General features: G+C 45.1%; 1 protein-coding gene across 2 annotated transcripts in view; it reads right to left on the reverse strand.

Moving 5' to 3' along the window:
• Positions 1–1,011: 1,011 nt before the first annotated feature.
• Positions 1,012–25,300, reverse strand: part of SLCO3A1 (solute carrier organic anion transporter family member 3A1) — a 303,455-nt gene continuing 279,166 nt past the window's right edge. The window contains exons 10-11 of one of the 2 annotated variants that reach the window (XM_025438159.3): positions 10,344–10,586; positions 1,012–1,689 (exon numbers count right to left, since the gene is read on the reverse strand). In XM_025438159.3, the coding sequence (XP_025293944.3) occupies positions 1,607–1,689; positions 10,344–10,586 (326 nt within the window). In that variant the 3' untranslated portion in view covers positions 1,012–1,606. Of the gene's footprint in view, positions 1,690–7,507; positions 10,587–25,300 lie in introns of those variants that run through there. The other variant, XM_035714824.2, reaches the window with a different exon arrangement.

A 25,300-nucleotide genomic window follows, 5' to 3' on the forward strand; every position in this document is an offset into this window, starting at 1 on the left:
TGATTTCAGGTGAGCTCACCTACAAAGGATGAAGCTATAGAGGGCAAGATCCAAGCTGGAAGAGAATACGAAGAAAGTGCTAGCCCCATAAGAGGAGTGGGGCCATCCTATATCTCTTGCCCAGAAGACAAAATGCAAGCACCAGTTTCTGGAGCTGCAGTCTGGCCAACGATGTAATGAATGTATGACCCACGTTAGTCGCTGGCATCAACCTGACCAGTCTGTCCATATGTAGTAGGAGTCCAGCCAGTGGACTCAGGATGTGGAAGAGAAAGTGGCCAATTACAAAGAGGCCTGGCAAGGACTAGGAAGACAACCAGAGCCCCATCTACAGGGTGAGGCTGATGTGTATCTGTGTGTGTGTGTGGGGGGGGGGGGGTGTCTGTGGATCCAGAAGAGGGAAGACAAATACTTCTGTTGCCTCTGTAGACTGGGACTGAAGACAAAGCCCCCCAGGCTGATGCATCTGAGACTGTTTATCATTCACTCACATGCATACTGAGCATCCACCAAATCCTCATGGGTTGGCCCTGAGAGGAAGCCATTCCCTGCTCTTCCAGTAGGAGAATTGGACAGGAAAACCAAATGTAGCAATAGGAGCTGCATCAGGGCTATGGAGCACCTCATTCTAGCCAGAGGTTGGAGAGGCAATGAATAATTACCACTACCAAGCAACCATTCAGTGCTAGAGTTTGGTGCATCCACCTGTGACCTCATTTAAGTCTTGCCACAGCTGTATAAAGCAGATGTCAATATTCCAATTTAAAAATAATAAAATTGAGTCTCAGTGGAGTCTGCTTACTTGCTCAACGCCACACCAGCATCAAGCAATGGGGTGAGGATTTGAAGCCAGGAACTATTTTGGCTCCAAAGCCTGTGCTCTTTTAAATGCCTCAAAGCCCACAAATCTACATCTACAGCCAGAAACACTCCCCAAAAGAATCTTTTAAGATCATTCTACCCAAAAACACAAGAGAAAAAGATAATAGAGATTACAGCATGAGACAAAGAAAGAATTAAAATAGTGCTTTTAATATAATTTTCAGCAAATGTACAGTATGTACTTTACATCACATATTTCTAAACTGCTCATCTGGAAAATATAAGCTGCAAAAATACAGAATACCACACTCAAAATCTATTGAGTATGTGCTTTTTTTTGTCCCTTCTTGAAACAGGGTCATTTTTACCACTCCCCACCCCCACCCCATTGTAATCCAGCCTCAGCTGCTTTTGTTAAGAGCTGCTGGAGCCCTCCGTCAGAGTAGTCTGGAGAGGGGGGATTTCTAAAGCATGTCAGCAGGACATCCCCACAGGAGCCAAGGGAGGGATGGACCAAAGGGAAATTGCACACCTGGTCAACATTACTGTTTAGCAACCCAGGAAATAGCCTACTGCAGGGGTTTGGAGGACTCCTGACCACAGACACCTCCTCAGTCCTCATCACAGGCCTACGCTTGGGGCCTCAAAGGACCACACACTGGCTGGATAATCCACACAGGGACCCTTGGGTTCTTGGGCAGGGCAGAGCACTCTAAGTCAAGCCTGCGAGGTCTGTGGATAGTGGCGGGCTGTTCTCTGGAGGAGGAGGATGAGGGCCAGGCCCTCAGCTTCTCACAAAGGAGTCTTCTGAAGGTGAATGTGACTCGGGGCAGGTTTTCTCAGTCTCAATGTCTTGGTACTCTGTGCCTAAAAGGGGAGGAGGGAAGAAGAGCCAAGAGGAAAAAGAGATCGGTCTTTTCTGGTTTTCCTACTTTTTTTTTTTTCTTAAGGCTTATTATAATACCATCAGGGCTTTTCAGTGAAATGGACAAGAGCAGAAGTCATGCAAGGAAATACTGGGTTTTGCTCCATGTAACCCCAAGGAGCCAGATTCCAAGCCCAGAGACCTTTGTGAAGGCCACATCTTTCTGAGAAGCACATTTATCTATGTATCTATACCAACACTCAACTAGATGTTTCTTCTATGGGAATGAATAAGATGTATCCCAGTCATTAACTTGTCCTCATCTTATATAAATCACCAGTGACAGGCCTTGTGTTCTGGGACTCCAAGTGTCACTGCAATCTCTGTTGAAGATGTGGCTGAGTGCCAGAGAACACCCACCAGCATCATAATGTCATGCTTTCTCCTCCAGCATCCTGGACACTTGGTTTTCTTTTCAGCCACAGTATGCACCACATGCTGAGTCAATCTCCTCACTGGAGCAAGGTTTTTAAGCCTGTGCCACACTTCCAAAATAGATGCTGTGGCTTCATTTAAAAGGCATTAAAAACCCAGCTAGTCCTTGTAATGATTTACAAGCTGGGTAGGTCTCATCGAGCATGACATGCAGCTCTGCTGTTCGGTGATAGGCATAGTGGGGCTATACAAGTCCCCACTCATTTACTGGTCCTCTTTGGACTCCGATTCAGTGGTAGAAAAGGTGTGGAAATGTCACTCTTTTCCTCAAGATTTTGCAGCTGTAGTCTGGCTTATAGGAGGCAGCCCATGTGCTCAGGGCAGTTTGGAGCATCCTTCCTCCACTTTTGTGAGGATCAAGTTCTTGTGGTCTTGGCAGGGGGTAAGGGGTGGTGGTGGTGGTGGGGTTCTGCTGGAAGCCTGTGGAACAGGGGGTTGGGGAGGGTAGGACAGAAGCAAGAGCTGGGGTTGGTTAATAGAAGTGTCCAGAATGAATAAGAGGATCATGAGTGGCCAGAACACTTCTACCCATGTGGCTAAGGTGGAAGAAGGAAGGAGAAGTGTATTTAAAGGTCTCTAATGTTTAATTATTAAGGTAAAAAAGTTTTTCATTTTAGATTCCATGCCTGAAGGCAAAATTTTGCAGAGGTTCTCATCTCTGGCTCTTGGCTCATTTCTCTGTGAAACAGAGATTTCTGTAGGGGTTTTCCCAAGAGTAGATGCTCTGCTGGCCTCATCAGAGCTTCGTAAGAGGCAGATTTGTGCTCTCATTTTGGTGGAGATGCGGTGTAGAAAGAGCACTGGTTCAGGAGTCAGACAGACCTGGCATTGGCTCCTGGTGGCCTTTCTAACTAGTTGTTAGTCTTGAGAGGCTTGGGTTTACCAAACCAGTTTCCTGATCTATAAAAGTGGAAAAAATTAGACTTACCTTTACCTGGTGTAAAGCTGCTGGGTGTATTACCTGGGACTGTGCCTTATGGGACCTGGCAAGTGGTAGCAGGCTGTTACATGTGAGCTTCCCAGCCCCCTTCTCCTTTGATGTGCTGGACTAATCTATGTGTTAGCTGGGTTCCTTTTGTAATGCGACTTCCTACATTGCATACTTCCAATTCATCTTATGTCCTTAGATTATAAAATTGAACAGTTTTGACAAACATATCTCCGTGAGAGCTATCTTCTATTAAGTAGCATGAACTTAAGAAAAATATTATTTTGGGGGAATTTTAATGGGATGGCAAGATGTCAACCTACAGAATGTTAAACCTCCGGAAAATTTACCGTTCCATTTGCTCATAGGAGAAGAACATAATCACTTTGCCTTATGGAAAAATATTCAGAATTTATGCTAATTATCAACTACTGATTGTTGGCCTGAGTCATTAATGCAAAAATAGAAGCATCAAGAAACTGTGTTCCTAAAAGCCTAATATCTGATATAGAGAAAGACATATCCAACCTGTGACCAGTGTCAGGGTGTCTGAAAGTCCTGGGCCAGAGCCAAAATCCTGAGGTTGATGTTGAGAACCATGGCGGTGCCTGGTGGGATGTCTGGGGTCTCCCCACTGAAGCCGATGACCAGCACTGAGGAATGCCTCCCTGGCATGTCACAATGTAGGAGAGCGGGAGAATCTGTTTCCTTTTACCTGTCCGCTTCTGGTAGAACACCCTATAGAGACTGGGCTCTGTGGTTAAGACTGGGAACAACACAGGAAGAACCAAAGTCCCCGGAAGACAGCTGTCGTGGTGTCCTGGTGATTCTATTAGGGGGCACGTGAGAATGGGTGGGACCCACAGTCCATTTGAGCAGGGGTCTTTCTGATGAGGCGGTCCTTATGGGTGGGGAGCGGTGTCTCACATCTTGCCCAGTATGCAGGGGGTACCCGTAAAGGCTAAGATCACAGGCTTTGGATTCATGGACCTGGGTTTGAATCCCAGCGGTTTCTCCTGGTCCTGAGCCGATTCTGAAAGCCCTCCCTGCCTCGTTTTCCTCTCCTATACACTGATGCTAATAACAGTTCCTACCTCACGGAGCTATTGTTGAGATTAAATGAGCTAACACATGTAAGAAGCTGGTTCACAGTAAGTGCTTGGTAAATGTTAGCTACTATTATTAGTTGTTAATAGTGCTTACCAATTCCGCTGGCATATCTACTAGTTTCATAGTGCTAAGAGTTTGTGTTGGTGGAAGGGATGTGAAATACTATTTGAATCCTTTTTTTTTTTTTTTTTTTACTCATTCCTACATTTCCTCCACCCATCCCCATTTCATCGCATAACAGGACAATTACTATGGTAGAACTATGGAGTATCAGAGCTTGGAAGGGCCTGGAGATCAGATCATGTAGCTCAAATTCCTCTCAGTCCATAGAGAGAAAGATGATGTTGCCTTCAATTATAAACCCTGACAGTCATGGGGTACTTACCTCATTCTTGGAAAATGGGATACTCGCATTAGATTCCCATGGGCAGTAACGTCAGGGCTGATGGACAACCAGCTGCAGGACCCCTCCTACATGTGACTTAGCCCATGCTAGAGCAGCCTTAGCTGCTGGAGCCCCCTGCCCCCCCCCCCCAATCCCCAAACATGCTGTACTGCTTCAGAGCTCAGCACCCTACTGCCCTCGGCCACTGTCTTTGTAAGAAAAGCTTTATTGGAACACAGCCCATGCATTTGTTTACACATGAGCTGCTTTCATGCCACAACAGAGTTGAGTGCTTGTGACAGACTCTGTAGGACCCTCAAAGACTTAAAATGCTTACCACCTAGCTCTTTACAGGTTTGTCAACTTGTTCCAGTGGCCCTCTCAGGAGAGGTGACCTCCTACCCCCTCTCCCTGGCAGACACGCACTGCTCTTTAGTTCTTGGTTCTAGACCTATGCCTCTCTCTCAAACCTTCCTGATTCTCGATGCCAGGAGGCTGAACTTTCCACCACCATGAATCAGCCCTCCTTGGGCCCAGTCAGAGCCGGGCTCTTAATATTATTATTCTATTGCTTTTGTTTGTGGTCAGGTCTGTCTCATTGAACTGTGAGCTCTTGGAGGATGGAACCATGTCTTTTTCATCTTTGCTGCTGGTCCAGGGCCTGGCATATTACCAGAATCTTAATAAAGGAACGAGTGCATAAATGCACTCGAGAAATTTTATAGAAATTATTTTTATATAAATTATGAAGCTTGTACAATATATCCCCAAATGGCACTAACCCTGCCAAGGGAAATCATGCTACCCATGTGGATGGTCCCCGAGAGGCAGGAGTTCTGTCCCTGTCTCCAGAGCAATCACATATCTCTGAGGTACAGGAGACTCTTTGCTTTTCTGAATTTCCCATTTTAGGCCATTCAACTCCTGTCCTTTCTGACATGACCACCAGGCACTCTGAGATCACCTACAAATGGAGAAAAGGGGGGGGGGTGGCTGGCTATGTGCAGGCAGTGTAGTTTCCAGTGTTACCTTGAGCATCAGGCCCTGTAAGAGGCATCTGAACAGAAATAGCTTCTTGCATATTCAATTGGTTAAGGATTCTTCTGTTTTGAGAATTTGTGAGCAACCATATCCCCCAGGGGTGCTGGGTCTGAAGGCTATCATTCAGGGCTAGTTAACTGCTCGAAGAGATTAGGTCCTTGCACCTGTTCAGAACTCAAGAATTTGGACTGAGTTGGAAGTGATGGTATAATGAACAAGGAGGAAGGGCAGAGGGAGGAGGAGGAGGACTATGTTTATGTTCCACACTAATTAATTTTCCAGGCTGAACTTAATTTTTGCTAGCACCTTCTCTTGGAAAACGTGGCATCTAGTAAGTATTTGACCTGGATTCTAACTTAAAGGGAAACACAGCTTATGGCTGAATGGGGGCTGAGGGAGAGGGCAGTGGGACACACTCAGCAATCAAGCCCTCACTGTGTGTCTGGAACTTTCTCCTGAGCCATCAAAATAATCAGATAAAAAGAGCACAAGAAAGCAAATATTTCTCTGTGGGGCTGAACGACTACTGGCCTGGTTTTCTTCCTTTGTCTAAACCAAACCAAATACACAAACAACTCTGGAGTGGAAAGCTACCAAACCGTAACAGAAGTTTATCCATCCTCCTCCCTCTGCTCTTGACTATAGGATTTCTCTACATTGACCTTTATTGCTTAACACTGCTGAGAAGTGCTTAACACGGCTGCCCTGACTGGGTGGAGAAGAGATCATACTCATGAAGGCCTGAATAGCAGGCGGCGGGAAAGCAGCCCTGCAGGTTACAGAAGGTTTGTCAACTTGTTGACAGCAGCCAGCGACTACTTTTCCTCAGAGGGTTTCTCTGTGAGCGTGTATATGTGTGTGTGTGTGTGTATATATAATATATATATATATATATATATATATATATATATATATATATATTTTGTTCTCCATTCCACATGTTCCTCAATGAATGGTCTGCTCTAGAAGTACAGAAGATAATCCATTAGGAACCATGGTTAAAACTTTTTACTGAGAAAATGCCTCAGGAGTGGTATGGTGGTCATCCTAGGGACTGGGTGGTTGCCCATGTATGGAATGTTTCTGCAGGTCACCTGAGAGGGAAAGACTTCTCTTGCTCCTTCATTAGCTGTGAGGAAAGCCTGTATGCTGTGGCCTTCTGAAGTGGTAGGTTTCCCTGGGGAAGGGATGGGAAATCTTGACATGTCCAAGTAAGGGGTCATCCTTGAAGATAGGGAAGGGGATTAAATCAGTGATCTAACTGTATAAACACTACTTTAAAACGTATAGGCCTAACTTTAAAAATCACTAGAAGAAGCCATTCTACTCTAAGTTGGTGAGAGAAAAAAGTGATTTTTATGGAGAAGCACACTCTTTCCTGTGTGGAAGACATTAACAAGTCTGTCAAAGGATTCCTTAAAAGCTCTTGACTTACCCTTATTATTTTGCCTAAGCACTACTGGAAAACTCCTTAGGGGGGATATGGAGAGGAGGTCTCTCTTGCTCCTTCATTAGCTGTGAGGAAAGCCCACATGCTGTGGCCTTCTGGAGTGGCAGTGTCCCCAGGGTGCCTTGATGCTTCCCAGCCTTCCTCGGTGGAGGCGTGAAGGAGGGAGCAAGGCTGCTGGTCCTCCCTGACAGCACACACCAAACTCCATACCTCAGAGAGAAATCTACTTTTACAAAATATGTTTACTTCATATACAGGACTAACATCGGTCAAAAAACTTCTTGGTCTACATGTAGGAGTTACAAAAAAAATCTGTCAAAAGTTGCAGCAAAGAGAGAGACTTTTTCATCCATCTCTGGGTCAGTTCAACTAAGATGGTGGAGGAGTTAGGAGCAGAAGAGAGAGAGAAGCTGTGTTCACCTTCTAGGTTTATTCTATCCCTTACATTTTTGTTGTAAGGCCCATGTAGCTCTTGCCAGGACATCTTTTCATTCAGAATACCACTCAAAACCAAACAAATAACCAAGGAGCTGGATCTAATGTTGTAGATACAACAGTTCTTTGTAGCACAAAAGGAAACCTAACACCAGACTGGGTTTTCTGTTCTGTAAGTAGGAAAGAAATTAAAACTCTAAAAGGTGACACACCACAGTTTAGAGCCATGTTGAAATTGGGGGCTTTCAGTTCATATCCAATTGTTGACAAAACTGAGCCCTGGAGGTGTTTTCCTTTTTCATCTCAACATTTCATTCATCTTAAAATTTCAGAGGAAAAAAAAAAAATCCAAAATGCAAAGAGTTTTCAAAAAACTTTCTTTTTAAAGCAAATGGCCCCATGAAAGCACGAGGTCATCGGGCCTCACTGTGTGTGTACTGAGTTTGGAGAGCTATGCAGAGGGCAGTGGCCTATTAGCAACACATTTTAAAACACAACTCACCCCAAACCTGTACAGAACAGTTTCAAAGCCTTAGGAGCGACAGAGAATACATATTTTATGAGTTGGTTGGAGAACAATCCTGCCTTTTTCTAGTTAACACATTGAGGAGTGTCCCTATGTCCACGGACAAGGACAGACTAAGAGGAAACACATGAAGGGTGTTTTTGGAAGAATCCTGTCCCAGGCAGCTGATCACGGTGGGCCCGCACCACGACACGTTGTCCTTGCTTGGTGGTGCTTTCTCAAGTTTCGGGCTGTCACTCAAAATGCCCCATTTACAGGTTGAGAAATTTGGCACACAACGAGCCCACTCTTCTCCCCACTCTTTGCATTTCTGATTCTTCTGTTGCCCTCTGTGTGAACTGCAAATCTGTGTCTTTCGTGAAAAGACAAACCAACCAACAACCCTTGAGATCTTTCCCAGGGCCATGAGTGGCCTGGACAAAGGTCATGGAGGAGACATGAAAGGGCCTTAACAGAGCCACGTGGGTGCACACGCAGGCTCTCACTAAGCTCCGCCCCCTTATGGGAATGGTCTTATGAGGCAGAGACTCCTGCCTCCGAGAGGCCTCTCCCAAGATTCTTATCTCCAACTGCTGGAGGGTCAGCCACTTTCAAAACACAGACGAGGCCTCTTTGTTCAAGTCTGACCCTGAAAACAGTGACATTTTAATGCATCAGACCTGCGGTGGCTTCTACAACCCTGTGGGTCTATTCACCATCACAGACCCCACAAACCGATCAACAGCTCATGCCAGGGACTGTTCCTTCTCTTGCCTATCCCCAGAGGCACTGTGCCCATCCACACAACCCACATCTAAGCGTGTCTCCTCCACGGGCTGAAAAGAACGCTTCTCGGAATGTGAAGCATGAATATAAAAGGGCTTCCCATGACAGTGATCACTGAATCATGGGGAATAAAGCCAGAAGGCGAATTTGCAATTCATCACATTATCCCCTGTTGTCTCAAATGTGATTCTTTTAAAGGCAGGCTGCATAGACACTCTTAAAGCATTTTTTTCTTCATGTAGCACATGGTATATTCTTGTTTGCGCAGAATATCCGAATGAGGATAAAACGATAAAAAAAATTACAATAGATTAATGCATCCCTTGAATCACATTATATTTTTGGTGCATTAAAAAAAGGAGGAAAAGAGAAAGAAAGCAACCAGCATAATAAACTCAGCCTAGAGAAATGTGTTAGTGATTGAAGGGTTAACACGGATTTTAGAAGTGGTTAAAAATAGTATTAGAGGATTATACATACAACAGTTTGAAATTCATATGCATTGCGGTTTTTTCTTTTAAAAATGGCAAAATGTTTGGCAAATGTAAGCAAATGACTTGGACTGTGTGGGTTTCACCGGCTCTGAGAGAAGTCGGTCATAGCCAGGCGAGGCCCACTGCTTCCTGAGGTCACTCTGCGGGGCTGGGGGGTGCTGTGGGGGGAGGGAAGGTGCCACCCCACCCCCCATGCCCGGCTCCCCCCTGGGGCCCTCAGTCTTGAACATGAACATGGAGCTGGTGAGAGATGCCAACTACAGACTCCAGCACGGATCACCCATTAGCATCGCTGAGAGAACTCTGGGGCCTTGAACCACATGCAGACTGGGTGAGTCGTCTACACAATGACCCATATTGCAAAAGTGAGAGGAGGGAACACCCGCTCCTGCGACTTGCGTGCCCCCCACCCTCGCGTGGAGGGGGCAGGTGGCACAGGGTGTGTCGCTAGTGCTTATCCTGGCAATGTTGTCAACTTGTGTTTTTTAGTAGACTTTTAAAAAAATTTGTATGTGTATGTATATCCAGAAAGGTCCATCCTCCAAGCGGGCCACCATTAGTTCCCTGAATTTGGCAGTGCCTGTTGCTTGCAGCTGTCGGCATCCCGAAAAAAACCACGAGGTGCCTTCAAAGAGTAGACTCTGGGCCCAGCAGGTCGCACGCCAGACACGCGATCCCATGTTCTCCTTATTCTGAATCCTGTCTGGCTCTGATTTTGAGAAAGAGGACAAGGGCTGTGTTGTGTGTGTTGTGTGTGTGTGTGTGTGTGTGTGCGCGTGTGTAGGTGTGTGTCTCTGTACTGAGTTTTGCTTTTTTTTTTTGAAACTTTTTCTTTTTTTAGGAAAAATGACCCTTTGATTCCTAATACAGAGTTCAACCTCCTTTCGTCACTATAAAACGGACTCCATGTTTTCACACCACTCATGATCTTCAAGGTTATAGATAAATTTTGTCCTATGGGTCTGGCTTGCGGGCACAGGGTCCCTCCCCAGATTGTCTAGGGTCAGAGTAGAGGCAAAGAACTCACTGGTGCTCAGCCCGCCCTCGTGGTTTTTGATGTAGCGTTTATAGTTTTTCCTCAGGCACTGCCACGTGGTTGTGTAGAGGACAAAGGCGGAGGACTTCAGAACGATGGCGATGCTGACATACAGGTATCTGTAGGCCACGTTGTCATACAGGACACAGGCGCCTTGCTCCCCGCAGAACGTGCTCCAGAACAGGCAGGTGGAGTCAATGCCGGCCCCAAAGATGAGGGGAGGGGGAATGAAGCCTGCGAGAGGGGAAGAAACACGTCACATTCATGCTCTGGCCTCTCCCCATCCATACGCATGCACTGCTCTCTTGACAGGACCACCGGGCTAGGGGGTCCCGCTGGGCTCCTGACTCCATGGCACAGGGCTGGAAAGACTGGAGTCCAAACTCCAGTTCTGCTCAAACCTGTGCCCAGTTGTCAAGTCCCCCTGGGCTGTTATTTTCTCATCTGCAAAATGGGGATAATATCACTCCTGCTGAGACTGCTCAGAAGACTGACCAAATAAAGCCATGGAAAGCATTTAGAAGGACACCTAGAACACAAACCAGATGAATGACAGCTGCTACTAGTCTCATCTGCTGACAGGCTGAGAAGGAAAAAGCTGGTCTTCTCTGGAGAGACCATTCCTCGTGTTGAAGCAGTGCAACCTCATCGAGGGAAATGCAAGGAGGTAGTGCACTCCGTGTATCGTGTTCCTGCACAGTGCTTCCATGGCTATGTGTGTGAGTGGAGGGAGCAGGGACCGGAAGGGACCAGAAGTTGAACAGGAGTACACTTTACCTTATGTATAGACACACACGTGTATACATGCATGCACTTGTGTAAAATGCACAGATAAATGTGTATGCATCCATCATTTAAGATGAAAAATATCTGCATGCAAGCTAACAATTTCCCTTCCCCTAGACATCACCACTGCATTGAATTCTTCTCATTCTGAGCTGAGAACCAGTTTTAAAACCTTCACCATGGAGTATTCCACATGCTTCCAACCAATGATCAAAAATGGCAGAGGGGATGAGAACTACTCTCCTTAACTCAGGTCTGTGTTTCTGGCCCTTGTCCAAGCCCGAAGGTCATCAGTCCTGGCTGCACATTTATAATCATCCAAGGTGTTCCATCCTAGAACAATTAAATTAGAATGTTTGGTGTGTGGCCGGGTCATTGGCATTGTGAAAGCATCTCCTGGTGATTCTGGCCATTGGGAGGGAGAGGGGGAGGGTGGGGGAAGCGTTTCATCCGTACTATGGGAAATCAGTAGATGGCCCATTAATACAAATTAATTGCCTCACACTAAAAGTATTCCCAAGACCAGAATGTGGTGCCAATCACATTCAGGGAGAGCCCTCAGGGCAGAACATGGAAGCAGGTGCCAAGAGATCTGAGATCCCAGTCCTGAGGTAGCCTGCGAGCTGGATGATATTTCTAGGGTCAGCCCTGGAGTATCAGTTGCACTTTGTGAATCTGAAGTGATGAGATATAGATCCTTCGCCCGGGAAAGTACATCTACCCCCCCAAAAAAAATCACACCATGTTTCAGGGGGTTCATGGACCCCTGAAGTCCATTCATGATCACCAGAATGAGAACACCTGTGTCATCCATGCTGCAGACCCTCCTTTCGGATGGACCCTCCGAGGGCAGCCAGGGAGGGAAAGGACTTACTGAGGAAAACAGCCCTTCCTTTGTTTTAAGGACAGGCTCAGAAGGGCTGAGAGAGGGACCGCACTGTCCCATCAGTCCTAATGAGGTTGGCCGAGCTCCTGGCTCTCCAGATGCCTCAGCACTTAGCCTAGCCTTAGCACTCCTCAGCTCTGTCCCATGTTAGCCTGCAGAGAAACCCTGAGAAGGAATTTTAGTTGGAAACCTCATTAAACTGCCCAAGCAGCTCGATTCAACAAGTAAACTCCAGGCTCAAAATCCTGCAGGCAGCTTCCAGGTCTGCCTGGGCCCACACCATGGAAAGTCCTCATAAGAAGGCTGCCCCAGGATCCAAGGCCTTCCTCACCAACCAGTGGGTACTCTCCCACCCCCCACCCCCAACAAATGCCTTTCTTCATTTAACTCAAAAGGAGCCCCCTGGGCTAACTGCTCTGACAACCACATAGGAGAAACTAAGTCACACTCCACATTATTTAAGTAAAGAAATGGAGAACTGGAGCCAATTTATATTGATGACTTAGGAAAAAGAACAAATCTGTTTCTCGGGCCCAATGGGATTGTGTGAATCCATTCACCTATTTCTCTGGATTTTAGGAGACTGTGATAGCCCCTCCCTCCTCTTCTGCCTTTCCTGAGGTCACTTTGTCCTAGCCTTCCCATTCATCACCAGGCCATGGGGATGCCAAGACCTGGATACCTCTGGCAACAGCTCTGCCATGGGAAGGGAGTGACAGCACAGAGGCCCCTCGCTCCTCAATGCAAAAGGGCTGAAAGAGTCACAAACACATCCACACTGGGCAAATGTGGTCCTATTTTCAACACATTGGAGGAGATTTGCAACATAAAGGAGTCATTATTTAATACCTGCTTGGACCAAAATAGCCCTCTAAATTGCCAATATGCAACTCCTTCATAGATCTGTATCTGAGTGAGGGTTTTTAAAATATTGTGTTATCTTTAAAGTAGGGCATCCTTCTTTGTGTTAACGTGTCAATTTTATCCTGCCTCCTGTCAAGCTCTATTACCAGATGACGCAGCCCTGGAAGGAGTCAGAAAAAGCCTTCAAACTAGAAAAAGTTTTTTCATATTTTGGAGAACCTTTGTGATAGGGAAGAAAGAACCTTTGAGTCAAAAGCCTTAGGGGCAAGTCACTTCATTCCTTGGTGCCTCAGTTTCCTAATCTTTAAAATGGAGCTAATACTGAGCACCTAGCCAGGGTCAAGGCGAGCATTGGTACAGATGAAGTGTTATGCGCAGGTCTGGTCCTTCCACCTGGCCAGAGCTTCTGGCACCTGATTTATGTTATACAGGGGATTTGGGGTAACACTTTAGAATAAAGTCCAGGTTCAATACTTTCAGTATAACTGTTATGAGGTTCCTTTTCTATATGAAAAAAAATATTGGCTTTTCCATGGAATTCATCTTTTTCCTTTATAGGGACTTAAATTCTTCCCTAAAGGGGGGCTCTGGCTCTCAGGTGTGCAGAGAATACTAGAGAGGAAGAACAGACTGGATCTCATTCATCAGAGGTCATTCTAGCACATGCCTGATTAGTCACAGCAGGGAGTTCCACCTGATGGCTAATTCTCACGTGCAGGCACTCATCATTCTGTTTATCACTCAGGTAGACCAAACAAACCCGTCCCTGCAGGATCCTGCCTCCCCAGACACCAATGGGAGACTGTGGTGGTAGTTAATGAAGGGAAACCTCCTTAAAATGGAACAGGGAGGACAGAAGGGGGAGCCATATAACAAGAACAACTCAACTGTCAATTACAGACCCCCAACAGGGAAAGGTACACATTGTATCTCCTACAAGAAATGGACTACCCCAGCCACTGGCCATAAGAGCTGGTCTTCACCCTCAACTCTTGCTTTTCTCCAATAGACTTTCATTCAGAACCCCTCCCGACCTCTTGATTCTTCTCCATAAAGTAACCTTCCTCTCCTTTATGAACTTGCCTATGGTTTTGCTGTAGCTTACATATCCGGAACTGCAATTCTATTTATTATTGTTGATTTTTTTTTTTTTTTGCTGGTAAAATAATGGGATTTTTAAGGTTAACACTATTTAGCGATCAGAGTGAGATCCAGAGAGAACCTGCACCAGCTCCATGAGCAAACTAGGGCTGGCACCCTCAGAGCCATGTGAGCTACTTTTCTGCTGACCTTAGACTTTGAAGGTAAGTTTTCTTCTGGATATCAAGCTCCACTCTGGGTTTTGAGCTCTCCAGACTTTATTCGAGATCTGTTTTAAGGCTTTGTTCTGAGAGCACTCATTTGGCCTTTGGTAGGATTCCTTTTGGAACTGGAATGTTGCTGTTGAAAAACTGCACTGTTTAGGAAATTTTTGTTTCTCTAAAGAACAAACCTCTAAGAAATGGGGTTCCAGCCTCAAAATGCTTTAGAGGGTGCTGTCCGCCTTCTGGGACCCCAAATGGTTTTATGTTGAAAAGCTGTAGTCTCTCTTCACATGCATTTCTAACTAAATGGACCAACTTCACCAAAAGAAATTTTCAATTTTAGTGGGGAACCCTTCCATTTCCTAAATTTACTTTTCTCAAAACTGAATTGGACAGGCCTGATTCTAAAATTGTCTACTGAATGGGATGCCTATATTGATTGCTATTTTTGAAGCTTCCAAACGTTGTCAGAAATCTGAAATTTATACTAGCTGCATCAAAGGAAACAGGGCGGCTGAGCCCACTTTCCCCCTTCCCTGTTCTCTTGGTCTCAGAATGTATGGCAGCCTCCTGGCTCAGGTACAGCCTCTGAGGCCATTTCCCTTATTGGCTCACCTTCTCTTTCCCTCTGAAGGAACGCCTCGCTCCTCTCCCTAATAAGCCCCACATTTCTTATGTTCCCTGGAATAAGGTCAAATTGTGAGCCAGTTAAAGAGTTTCCCAAAGTGACTGAGGACTCCTGTAAGGTGTGCTGAAGAATTTAACAGAGTTATTAAAATTTACCAACCTGGTTTCTCAGATTTATATTAGTCCACGTGCTTATTGCCGAGGGCCAGGTGAAACAATGGATGGAACTAGCCCAATGGGAACATCCTGAAGGGGATTTAGAGAAAACAGACCCCTAGCTTTTGGCAGGATGCTAGAACACTTGCTGGAAAGCTCCACTAAGCAATTATGGTAGCTTTGGAACAAAATTCAGATTTGCACACAAAAGCCTGGTGAACCTGTTCATAACTATTACAATCAACTCCAAATTGTCTTTTTTTAAATAAAGATTTTATTTATTTATTTATTTATTTATTTATTTATTTATTTATTTATTTATTTTATTTATGAGAGACACACACACACACACACAGAGGTAGAGACACAGGCAGAGAGAGAAGCAGGCTCCACTCAGGGAGCCCAATGTGGGACTCGATACCAGGACTCCAGGATCATGCCCTGCGCCAAAGGCAGGCACTCAACCGCTGAGCCACCCAGGCATCCCCCAAATTGTCTTTAAAGAAGATTCTGGTCTTCCTTTAGATGTAGAATCCACCTGGGTAGCACTGAACTCAATTTATTATTATTACTATTATTATTACTATTATTATATTATTATTATTATTATTATTATTATTATTATTGAAATGGAGTACATGAAAATCCCAAGAAGTCTTCCCCACTCAGCACAGAGCCCAATGTGGGGCTCGGTCTCACAACCCTGAGCCAAAATCTAGAATTGGGACACTCAACCTCCTGAGCCATCCAGGTGCCCTGGTATTTCTTTTTTAGTTAAAAGGACCAGGATGGAATGGGACTACCCATGCCAGATTTAATTTGGCAAGCCAGCTCACTTGCACCCTAGATGAGTCATCCAAAAAGTACTAAAATTCTTAATCTTTAATGCTGGCAACCGAACATCTCTAAACAAAACTAACCCTCCCCTAATTTCCGTTATTACTGCCAAGGGCCAGGACTGTGGAAAAAGATGGTTACAAACTTAAGAGCTCCAGGCACCTGCAGCCTTCTATCTGGCCTTTGTGATATCCTCCTAATTCCCAGTGTCGGGGCTCTGAGGAACTACACCGGTTCTTCCCAGTCTTCTTGCCTGATCAGTTCAGAGAAATCGCTCTCCAGATTGGGAATGAATCTCTTTGTCTTTATCGACACCAGAGCTAAACTCTCATTGCTCAATACCCCAGCCTTGGATATGAAACCAGTTCAAATAGTGGAGGTCTTTAATAAACCTCAATAGCTCCCAGTCTCCAAACCCTATTCCCCCTTGTTTAGGCCTGCTAATACTCACCCTTTTCTCCTTATTTATTGGGCTGAGATTTCTTAGAAAAATATTGTGCCAGAATTTCTCCCAAAGAACCTGACAGTAGTAATCAAAATAGCCAACCAGGCGAATTAAATGACCCTTCCGCACCATTACTTGCTCTGACTGTGCCAGCACTATAGCAAAGTCTGGAAACGCCAACCATTTGCCCCTATTGAATCAGCTACCCTCCTTTTTATGGGTAAGATCTTCAGTTGATATTGGCAGAATCCAGAGTATACATCCCATCAAGGTTCGAATAGATCCCTCAAAACCTCTCTCCAGAAGTAATCAATACCTTATAAATAAAAAAATCCTTCAAGGCATCAAGTGCATAAAGAAGATTACAGGGCCCAAGGCCTTATTAGCTCCTGAACTAGTTCCTGTAGTATCCCTATTTTACTCTTGAGAAAACCCAGTGGCTGAGGATAAAAGTTTGTTCATGACCTCAAAGCAATAAATAACATTGGTGTCCCTTGGTACCTGGTAATTCCCAACCCCCATACACTACTGGCATCCATTCCCACTCAAAGCAAATTTTCACTGTAGTTGATCTATGCATTTTTCAGTATCCTAGTTGATAAGGAGAGTGAATATCTTTTTGATTGTACCTGGACAGTAATGCCCCAGGGGTTACACAGAGAACTTCTTTTTAGTTTTCACAAGCCTTAGAAGTCAATTTGGATGATGTCAGTTACAATACAGAGAGGATTTCCTTCTTTGTTCCCTTTTTCAAGCTTTTCTTTTTTTAAGAGAGCGCGCGCATGCACACGCACGCGCACACACACACACACACACACACACACACAGGGTGTGGAGCCTGACATAGGGCTCAACCTCACAGCCCTGAGATCATGACCTGAGGCAAAATCAAGAGTTGGATGCTTAACCGACTGAGCTACCCAGGTCCCCCCCACCCCCTTTCTCAAACTTCTTTACAGAAAACAGCATCTACTTGTTTAAAACTTTTGGCCTTGAAGAGACATAGGGAAATTGCACCTTTGACAGAGCACCAGATTTCAGAACAAGGACTACATTTGAATCCAGGTAGTTTTTAGCATCTAGAACCTCCCCAAACCTAAAACTAAGCACCACTTAGCGAGGCTTTTGTGGACTGGCTAGCTACTGTTGAAATTAGATTTCAAGCTGTTCTCCAACCTCCATATGCTTTACTAAAAACTGACAAACCTGACCCTATTATTTGTAAAGATCAGGAAGGCACAGCTTTTGAGACTTTAAAGAAAAGCCTAATAAAGCCCCTTATCCTCAGACATCCTAATGATCAACTTCTCCTGTTTATATGGGAGAGGGGAGGGAATGCCCTTTGAGCACCCACCCAAAACATGAGACATCAACCCCTAGGGTATTGGGGCCAACAGTATGCCCCTGTGGCACACGGATATCCCCCTGCCTCAGGGCCATTCCTTCTACTGCCCATTTAGTGAAGGCCAGAGGACCCCCTCTAAACATCCTTGTGCCCCTGTAGCAGAGGCCCGAGTCCTGAATTCTCCTTACTCCATACTTGGCAGGAGGATGTCACAGGAGGTGAGGCAACTGGCTGCCAACTGCTCCTCATACAACCTTTTCACTGCAATAACCTTCACCTGCTCTTCTCCCCCTTCCTGGACCACACCTAACACAGCTGCTTAATGCTGACAGATCATGGTTCGACTCCTGTGACCATGTACAGGAAAGTCCTCTAACCCATGTAGTTTTCTCATGGTTTACTGATGGTGTTCTTATTTAAAGGATAAAGATGGTAAATATGATGGGTACATTATTGCAATTCCTTTTGAAGTCACCAAGGCAGTCCTTTTATCTTTGACTACTTTGGCCCAATAGGCTGAGCTATATGGTCTTTCAGGTTTGTAGCTTAGCAAGGGTAAAATCGCCAACATTTCAATTGACAGTCCAGTTCGCCTTTGGGGTAGCTCATGGCTTTAGAATATTATTAAGGTTCCTGGGCATTCCAGACTTGGCCCCCTCAGAGGCCAAAGGAAAACACCTTGCTGATCTTTCCACCAAAAATGTTGCTTATAGGGAAACCAATAGCCAAACCTCTTTCATGGTCCAAAGGGATGTTCTCACAAATGATCATTTGGAAAAACTGAACAGTGATACCCAATAGTTGGTCCCAGAAAAGGAAAAACAGTATTAGAAATCTAGTAATTGTTGGTTCAGCAAAAAGAACTCTGCTTTGGACTAACTAACCAACCCCATCAGAAATTCTAAAATTCCCACTACTTACTTGCACATGTATTAAACCACTGGTCTGACAAAAAGATATTTCCTCACCAATATTGGTTCATAAATGCTAAGAAGACCAAAAAAATGCATGCCTCACTTGCACACCTATACAAAACACAATGCAGGGAAACCCATCTGCATTGCTGTAGGATGCTTTCAATTACCTAATGGGCCATTTTAGGTTTGGCAGCTGAATTTCCTACAGTTTCCCCCATCTCACATTTATAGGTAAGTTTTAGTCATGGGTTTGTAGATTTTCTCACTGGACTGAACCTTTCCCTTGCAGACAGGCTACTGCTTCTTGTGTGACTAAAATTCTGTTAGAAGAAATTATTCCTACCTGGGGAACGCCTCTCAAACTTCAGTGAACCTATTGACCTATTGGGTGCTTTGAAGAGTCTGTACTATTTGGCCAGTTTCAGAGCATTCTCATTGTGCATCCCATCCTCAATCCTCACAGTTATTTGGGAGTACTAATGGTGCTATCAACACTCAACTGGCAAAGTAGAGACCCTCCCAAGACCTTGGCTGAAAGCACTACACTTTGCTTTCTGAGCCTCAGATCCACCCCCACTGGGATAGTCACAGGATATCCAATGCGCTGGGCCCTGCCTCCTTTTGTAAAAACTCTCCAGCCAGTCTTAGAGGTTAACTTGCTTCAGGTAACACAGTCCTTACCTGCTGACCTAAATCTCATGATGTTTAGCAGAACTAATTTACTTTGAGATTTGCAAACCACTGGCCTTGAGGAGGGGAGGACCAGAACTTTGCCAGGCCATAGAAGCCAGTAAGACTCTCTGAAGCAACCTCGGCTTTCTGATTAGCCTAGCAATCTTTTAAGAAAATGTTTTTCTTTTTAGGTCACGCAAGTGATTTTACTGACTTCCCTCTATGTAAGCTGTAGGCCTTGCCCTTGCCCTCGTAGAACACAGTACTCCTGCTCATCACAAAACAAGAACTGGACCCCCGGCACTGAGATGATATTTGTGGCTCGCAGCATTGTGTCTGCATGTGATGTGGAGAAATGTTGCAGGCCATGGTACTCCCTTTGCTGATGACCCTAAACCCCTTTAAAAACCTCTGGACCAGATAGAAACCTCAGTGATGGCTTTTGGACAAGAGCCTGCCTTCTTCCCAGGTGGCCAGCCTCCTGAATAAAGCCCATATTCCTTTCCAATCACAAACTCATCTCTTTGAGTATCTCTTGAGTGATGGGAAGCCCAACTGGGTTTCGTAAGACTTTAACCCATCATTTATAAGATATACTTCAATACTGTAAAAGTCTAATTGCTTCTATAAAAACAGCCATGCTCCAGTTGAACAATCTTTTCACCATGCATTCCTGGGAGATGAAGACCGTGAGCATCACACCTTGTAACCTGGACATATTGTCTGTTGGAAAAGACATCTCCAGAAAGACTCTCTTCAGTCCTGCACTGCTAACCAACCTGTGCAGCCAAATGCCAGAGAACAGACTCTTGGATTCACGTGACCCATCCAAAGAGAGCACCCAACCCTGACTGGACCTGCACACCATCTGGTGACCTAAGAGTAAAGACTTCCCAGCACCAAAGCAGATGACATCTAATGGGATCTTTGGACCAGACCCATTAGAAGGTTCAGGGTTCAAAGAAGTCTGTCTATTTTATATGGATATTAACAGACTCTAGAGTCTTATCCAAAGTTCATGGTTTCTGATTTTTCAACTTTGCTGTATTATTAGTAACATATCTGAGCTCCAGCAGTTCTTTTGAGATAAAAATGATGTTTCTGTTTTTGTTTTGTTTTTAGATTTTAATTTATTTGTTCATGAGAGAGAGAGGCAGAGACATAGGCAGAAGGAGAATCAGGCTCCCTGCAGGGAGCTCTATGCGAGACTCGATCCCAGGACCCTGGCATCATGCCCTGAGCCCAAGGCAAACTCAACCACAGAGCCACCCAGGTGTCCCAACAATGCTGCTTTTAAACATCTTTGAAGTTTTGCTGTTTTGCAGAAAGTTCACCAACTATTGCTTTGTGTTTATATCCGTAGTGTATCCTCCCAAATGTACTGGGTTAATTCTTCCAAGGTGTTCTTGCAGTATCCGCTCTTCTATTCTCATGGCTGCTTTAAGTGCGGATTCTCAGGAGGCATATGTGACTCTGGGGTTTGTATTCATAAGGGGGACTCTTCTTCCCTAAGCTTGAATGAGTGCCAATAAATATTTTGAGTTGGCTATGTTCAGATCTAGGATCTTGTAAAATCTCATCATACAATTTGGGATGGTCATGTTACTTTTGATTCTGTACTTATTGCCTGTCCAACCTTTATAAAAACACTGTATCCACTAAGGACATGACTACAGATGGAAGTGCCTGAGACTTCTGCTACCTGTCCTTGTTACTCCAATGTGATCTTGGTAGGATTCCCATCTGTGCAGTGTCCCACCAACATGTGACGTGATACCCAGGAAAGATCCTTCCTGGTCTGAGGAACAAAAAGGCACTGAATTCTGAAAACCTGACTCTTGCTCAGTGATGCTTTTGAAGAAGATCTCGAAGGGGGGAAATGTGTAAATTAGTAAAGGGACACCTCACTGAAATGGAACTGGGAAAGAGAGAATAGGGAGGCATACCACTCCATGTCAACTACAGGAAGAACTGTTAATTACAGACCCCAGCAGAAGAATTATCATTATAGGAGCCAAAAGGGAACAGAGTACATTGCATCTCCTTTAAGAAATCTACTGTCCCAGCAACTCAGCCATTGAGGATTCATTACCACTCTGGACTTGGGCTTTCCTTCAAAACAATGTCTTCCTATCTCCCCCTTTCTTGATAAAATTCCTCTCCTTTGTTTTCAATGGGACTTGCCTATGATTTTACAGTAGCTTATATGTGCCAAATTGCAGTTCTGGTATTTCTGAATAAACCCATTTTGCTGGTAAATAACTTTTTAATGCAGTAACTACTCTCTATTAACTGCCCTCTCTCCCCAGCCCTGCATGGGGCAGTACTCTAAATATAAGCCCCCTCCATAGCCCTGTAACACCCCCTATTTTATATACAGAGAAATGGAAGCTGAGAGAGATTAATTATTTGTCCCAGGGTTGACATTTCAAAACCCAAACCCAATAATCTCCTTCTTACTAATTCAAAGTTTGTTGATTTGACGAGAAGATTTTAGGGCTCTTATCAGAGATTTCCAGGGCTACAGAAAACATCTTATTTACCCTGCCGCTAAGCACCTGGGAATAACTGGCTTGCAGAAGGCTGGTTTTGAAGCTTTCAGAGGTGAAACACACAGGGGTTCTGATCTTTGCAAAGCACAGAGGTGGAAATACACACACAAGGAGGTTCTGATCCTTGCAAAGTGCAGAGTCTTCTCTTCTCCAGGGTTGTTCATGCATCGAGTAGGCTGGGAGACTGTTTTGTAAGCAAACTCGGTATTTTGGAGAACACCTCAGGCAGTACTACTGGCAGACACTTGTCAGGAGGAAGAGCTGACAGTAGCCTTGCTTCACACAGGGAGCTCATGTGTGGAGGTTGCTTGGTGCGTGGGGAGGAAATGAGAGCTTTGAAACTAGAGACAGCACAGACTCTGGATTCCAACTCTTGCCGCTAGGGAGTTTGTGACCCTGGGAAGTCACTCAACTTCACTGAATCTCAGTGCATTGTTTATTAAAACGGGCACAAAATGCTTTCTTGTATTGAGTTTTTTTTTTTTTTATAATTCTTTTTTTTTTTTAATTTTTATTTATTTATGATAGTTACACAGAGAGAGAGAGAGAGGCAGAGACACAGGCAGAGGGAGAAGCAGGCTCCATGCACTGGGAGCCCGATGTGGGATTCGATCCCGGGTCTCCAGGATCGCGCCCTGGGCCAAAGGCAGGCGCTAAACCACTGCGCCACCCAGGGATCCCTTGTATTGAGTTTTTATACAGATTAAATGAGATGGCATTTGTGAAAGCCCCTCCTGTAGCAGGGCTCCTAACAAATCTGGTTCCTTTCCTGTTCTTTGGATACCTGGAAATGTGTCCCCTTTTATTATCGCCAACTCCAGAGAAAAAGCTGCAGAATACTCTTCAAACCAAGACTCAGAGAATAACCCCAACTGGCAAGAATCCTTCGTGTCCTAAGAGTAAGTCTGTTTTGGAGGATAATCAGCCACTTCCAGAAGGGAGGCCGAGTGGATAAGATGTAAAGTAGTGCTTACTCCTGCTCTGAGCATCTTCATTTCATTGTGCCCTCAGTTATGGAAGAAGGGAGGAGAGTGATAATGGTAGAGTATTTTAGAAACTGCGTGTTTTAGAAGAACACTCTCCTCCTTGGAGGCTGCAGTAGCATCCCCTCCCTTTTGCCTTCCCCCTTCTATGTCTCCTGGGGAGCAACGCACATTTGGAGTAGGCAAGAACCAGCGTCCCAATGCCAGGACACTGGGAACCCTGCTGTAAGTTGGGGAGGGTATCCGAGGCTCAGTGCTGTTACAGAGAATATTAAAAGGATTAAATCTTGCTTCCTATTACACTCTGGCCCAAATTGCAGCTATATATATATTTTGATGCAATAACTGCAATACTGTTCAAGGAAATGGTCCCTGTTTTCCTGAAATCTATTAACGGAGATTAAACCCCATGGTCTTCTATTTCGGCTATTTAAGTCAGGCCCCTCGTTGAAAAACGTGGACCTATTTATATTCTTTGGTCTAAACTGTAAAGGTGAACTTAAATCCACATACCTTTTTGGGACAAAATGGAAGCTGAAAATTGCTCTGCCATTTATATTTCAAAACCTATTGATTCCTCTCCAGCTTACCTGCCAAGACTTGAAGTCACCATGGAATCTCTCGTCAGCCTGTCAGAATGACTGTCATGTCCAGCACAAGCTACTGAGAGGGTCTGGAGAAAAACAGATTCTTTCTGCTTCAGCAGTGCCAAGTAAGAGAGTGGACTTTTGGCACTGGCCAGCATGGCCCAGGGGTACTTGACGTTCACGTTTCTTAAATCAGGGAAGTTGGGTAGTGCTACTTTGTTCTCATTTCATTCCTGGGCTCTTTGTTAAAAGTCACTAAGGCTCAAAGACCTTAAATATCCTGCCAAAAGCCACCTGGTCAGTAATGACAGAACTGGACTCAGAGCCAGCTGTATCTGCCTGCAGAGGGGTCCATGGTGAACAGGCAGTGCCACCTTAGCACACGTAAGGAAGTAGATCCTGGGTGGTGGGGATACTTCAGAATGTCAGACACACGCATAGATGAGTGGGAGGAGTCTTTCATGCATTCCAGCCATTGCCCCCCACCCCTGACCATCCCACAACTGGGTGCATGGCTTCTCTACTAGGGCTCCTGGCACGCTGTGCTTACTTCTTCCAAAGCACTCATTTAACGTGTTCTACTTTCCTTTATCCTTTATATTCAAGACATCATGGTAGGGCTCAGTAGAGGTTTGACGAGCCACATCAGGAGCTTCCCAGACACATGGTTCCTGGAATAGTTTATGAAATGACCCAAGCCCCAGGGACAGTCCGTTTAGGAATGCCACGTGGGTCCAGAGATACCCAGAGGCTGATGATCTCAATGCTTTTTGCTTAGCAGGTTGTTCTGAAAGCTAAGAGCAGGTATCTATGGGAGGAGAGTCTCTGGTGGCCAGCACAGCCCCGGAAATACCCTTGAGACAACTGACTGTGTCTCTTAGTCTATGAAGGGCTCCTCCATATGCCCAGTCCCGGGGGCTGAATTCCTTGGCTTCATCTTGTGCTTCTGTTGATTTTTTTTTGCTTTCATCTAGTCAGTTGCAGGGGGTTTCAATAGATGTTACCTCCACCATATGCTTCCATCTGTCCTTGCCTCTCCAGTCCACTGCTCTACCCTGGTTAGCTGCTTGTCCCTTAGGTGCTCTGGTTAGTTGTACCATGCCCTGCAGGACCACTGTGCACCTTGCTCCCAGGCTAATGTTTCTAAATCAGAATTTTCAATGTGTATCCACTCTCCCCTCTAAATCTGTCATTTGCTCCACACTGGCAACTACTTAGCCAAGTAAAATCTTTTTTCCCTTAAAATGCAAGGTCCAGATGCTTTCAGCACTACATATCCCTGATCCTTGCTTCATTCTCCTATTGGAACTCCGCCGAAGGCAGGATACTGGCTCCTGCATATTTTTATAATCATTGCAGCATCTTGAGCGGTGCCTTGAATGTAGCAGGATCTCATTGAATATCTGTTTCCATTAATTTAACTTGGTGTAACATCCACAGCATACAGTAGACCCCAGGGGCTAGCTTCTGGATCAGACATTCTAGCAGATGGTTTGCCAACACCCAGAGAGAAAAGCAGCGATCAGGGCATTTGCAAAAGGATGGAGGAGGGCGGATTTGACTGCATCAGAATTCTGCTATGAGTAGACCATTTAGTTTACTCTGAATTTACTGACTCAGCTTAGTGTCGTCCTCCTCCATTCAACTTCTGCCACTGTTCTGGGTGACATGGACTTTTTCATAGACATGGCAGTTCCTCACCTGGTCTTTCATCGATTCCTTCTCAGTGTCAAAGTGGTTCATTTCCTTTCCTCTCTGGCCATCCTGCACCCTGGGCTTTGTCCTGTCTGCCTTATCCAGCCTAGGTATCATGTATGGTCCACCATTTAACCCCACTTTGGCCATCATCCTTAATTTCTTTGCCCCACACTCTTTCCAGCACACCTGCCATTGATACTACCAACCATGTCCCCAACTTCTACTGCAGGGCTTCTGGGGAAGCTCCCTCAGCTACACTGATCCTTGCCACTATAGTCCCTGCTTGATT

Source organism: Canis lupus, chromosome 3 (genome assembly GCF_003254725.2).
Source record: "Canis lupus dingo isolate Sandy chromosome 3, ASM325472v2, whole genome shotgun sequence".
NCBI lineage: Eukaryota > Metazoa > Chordata > Mammalia > Carnivora > Canidae > Canis > Canis lupus.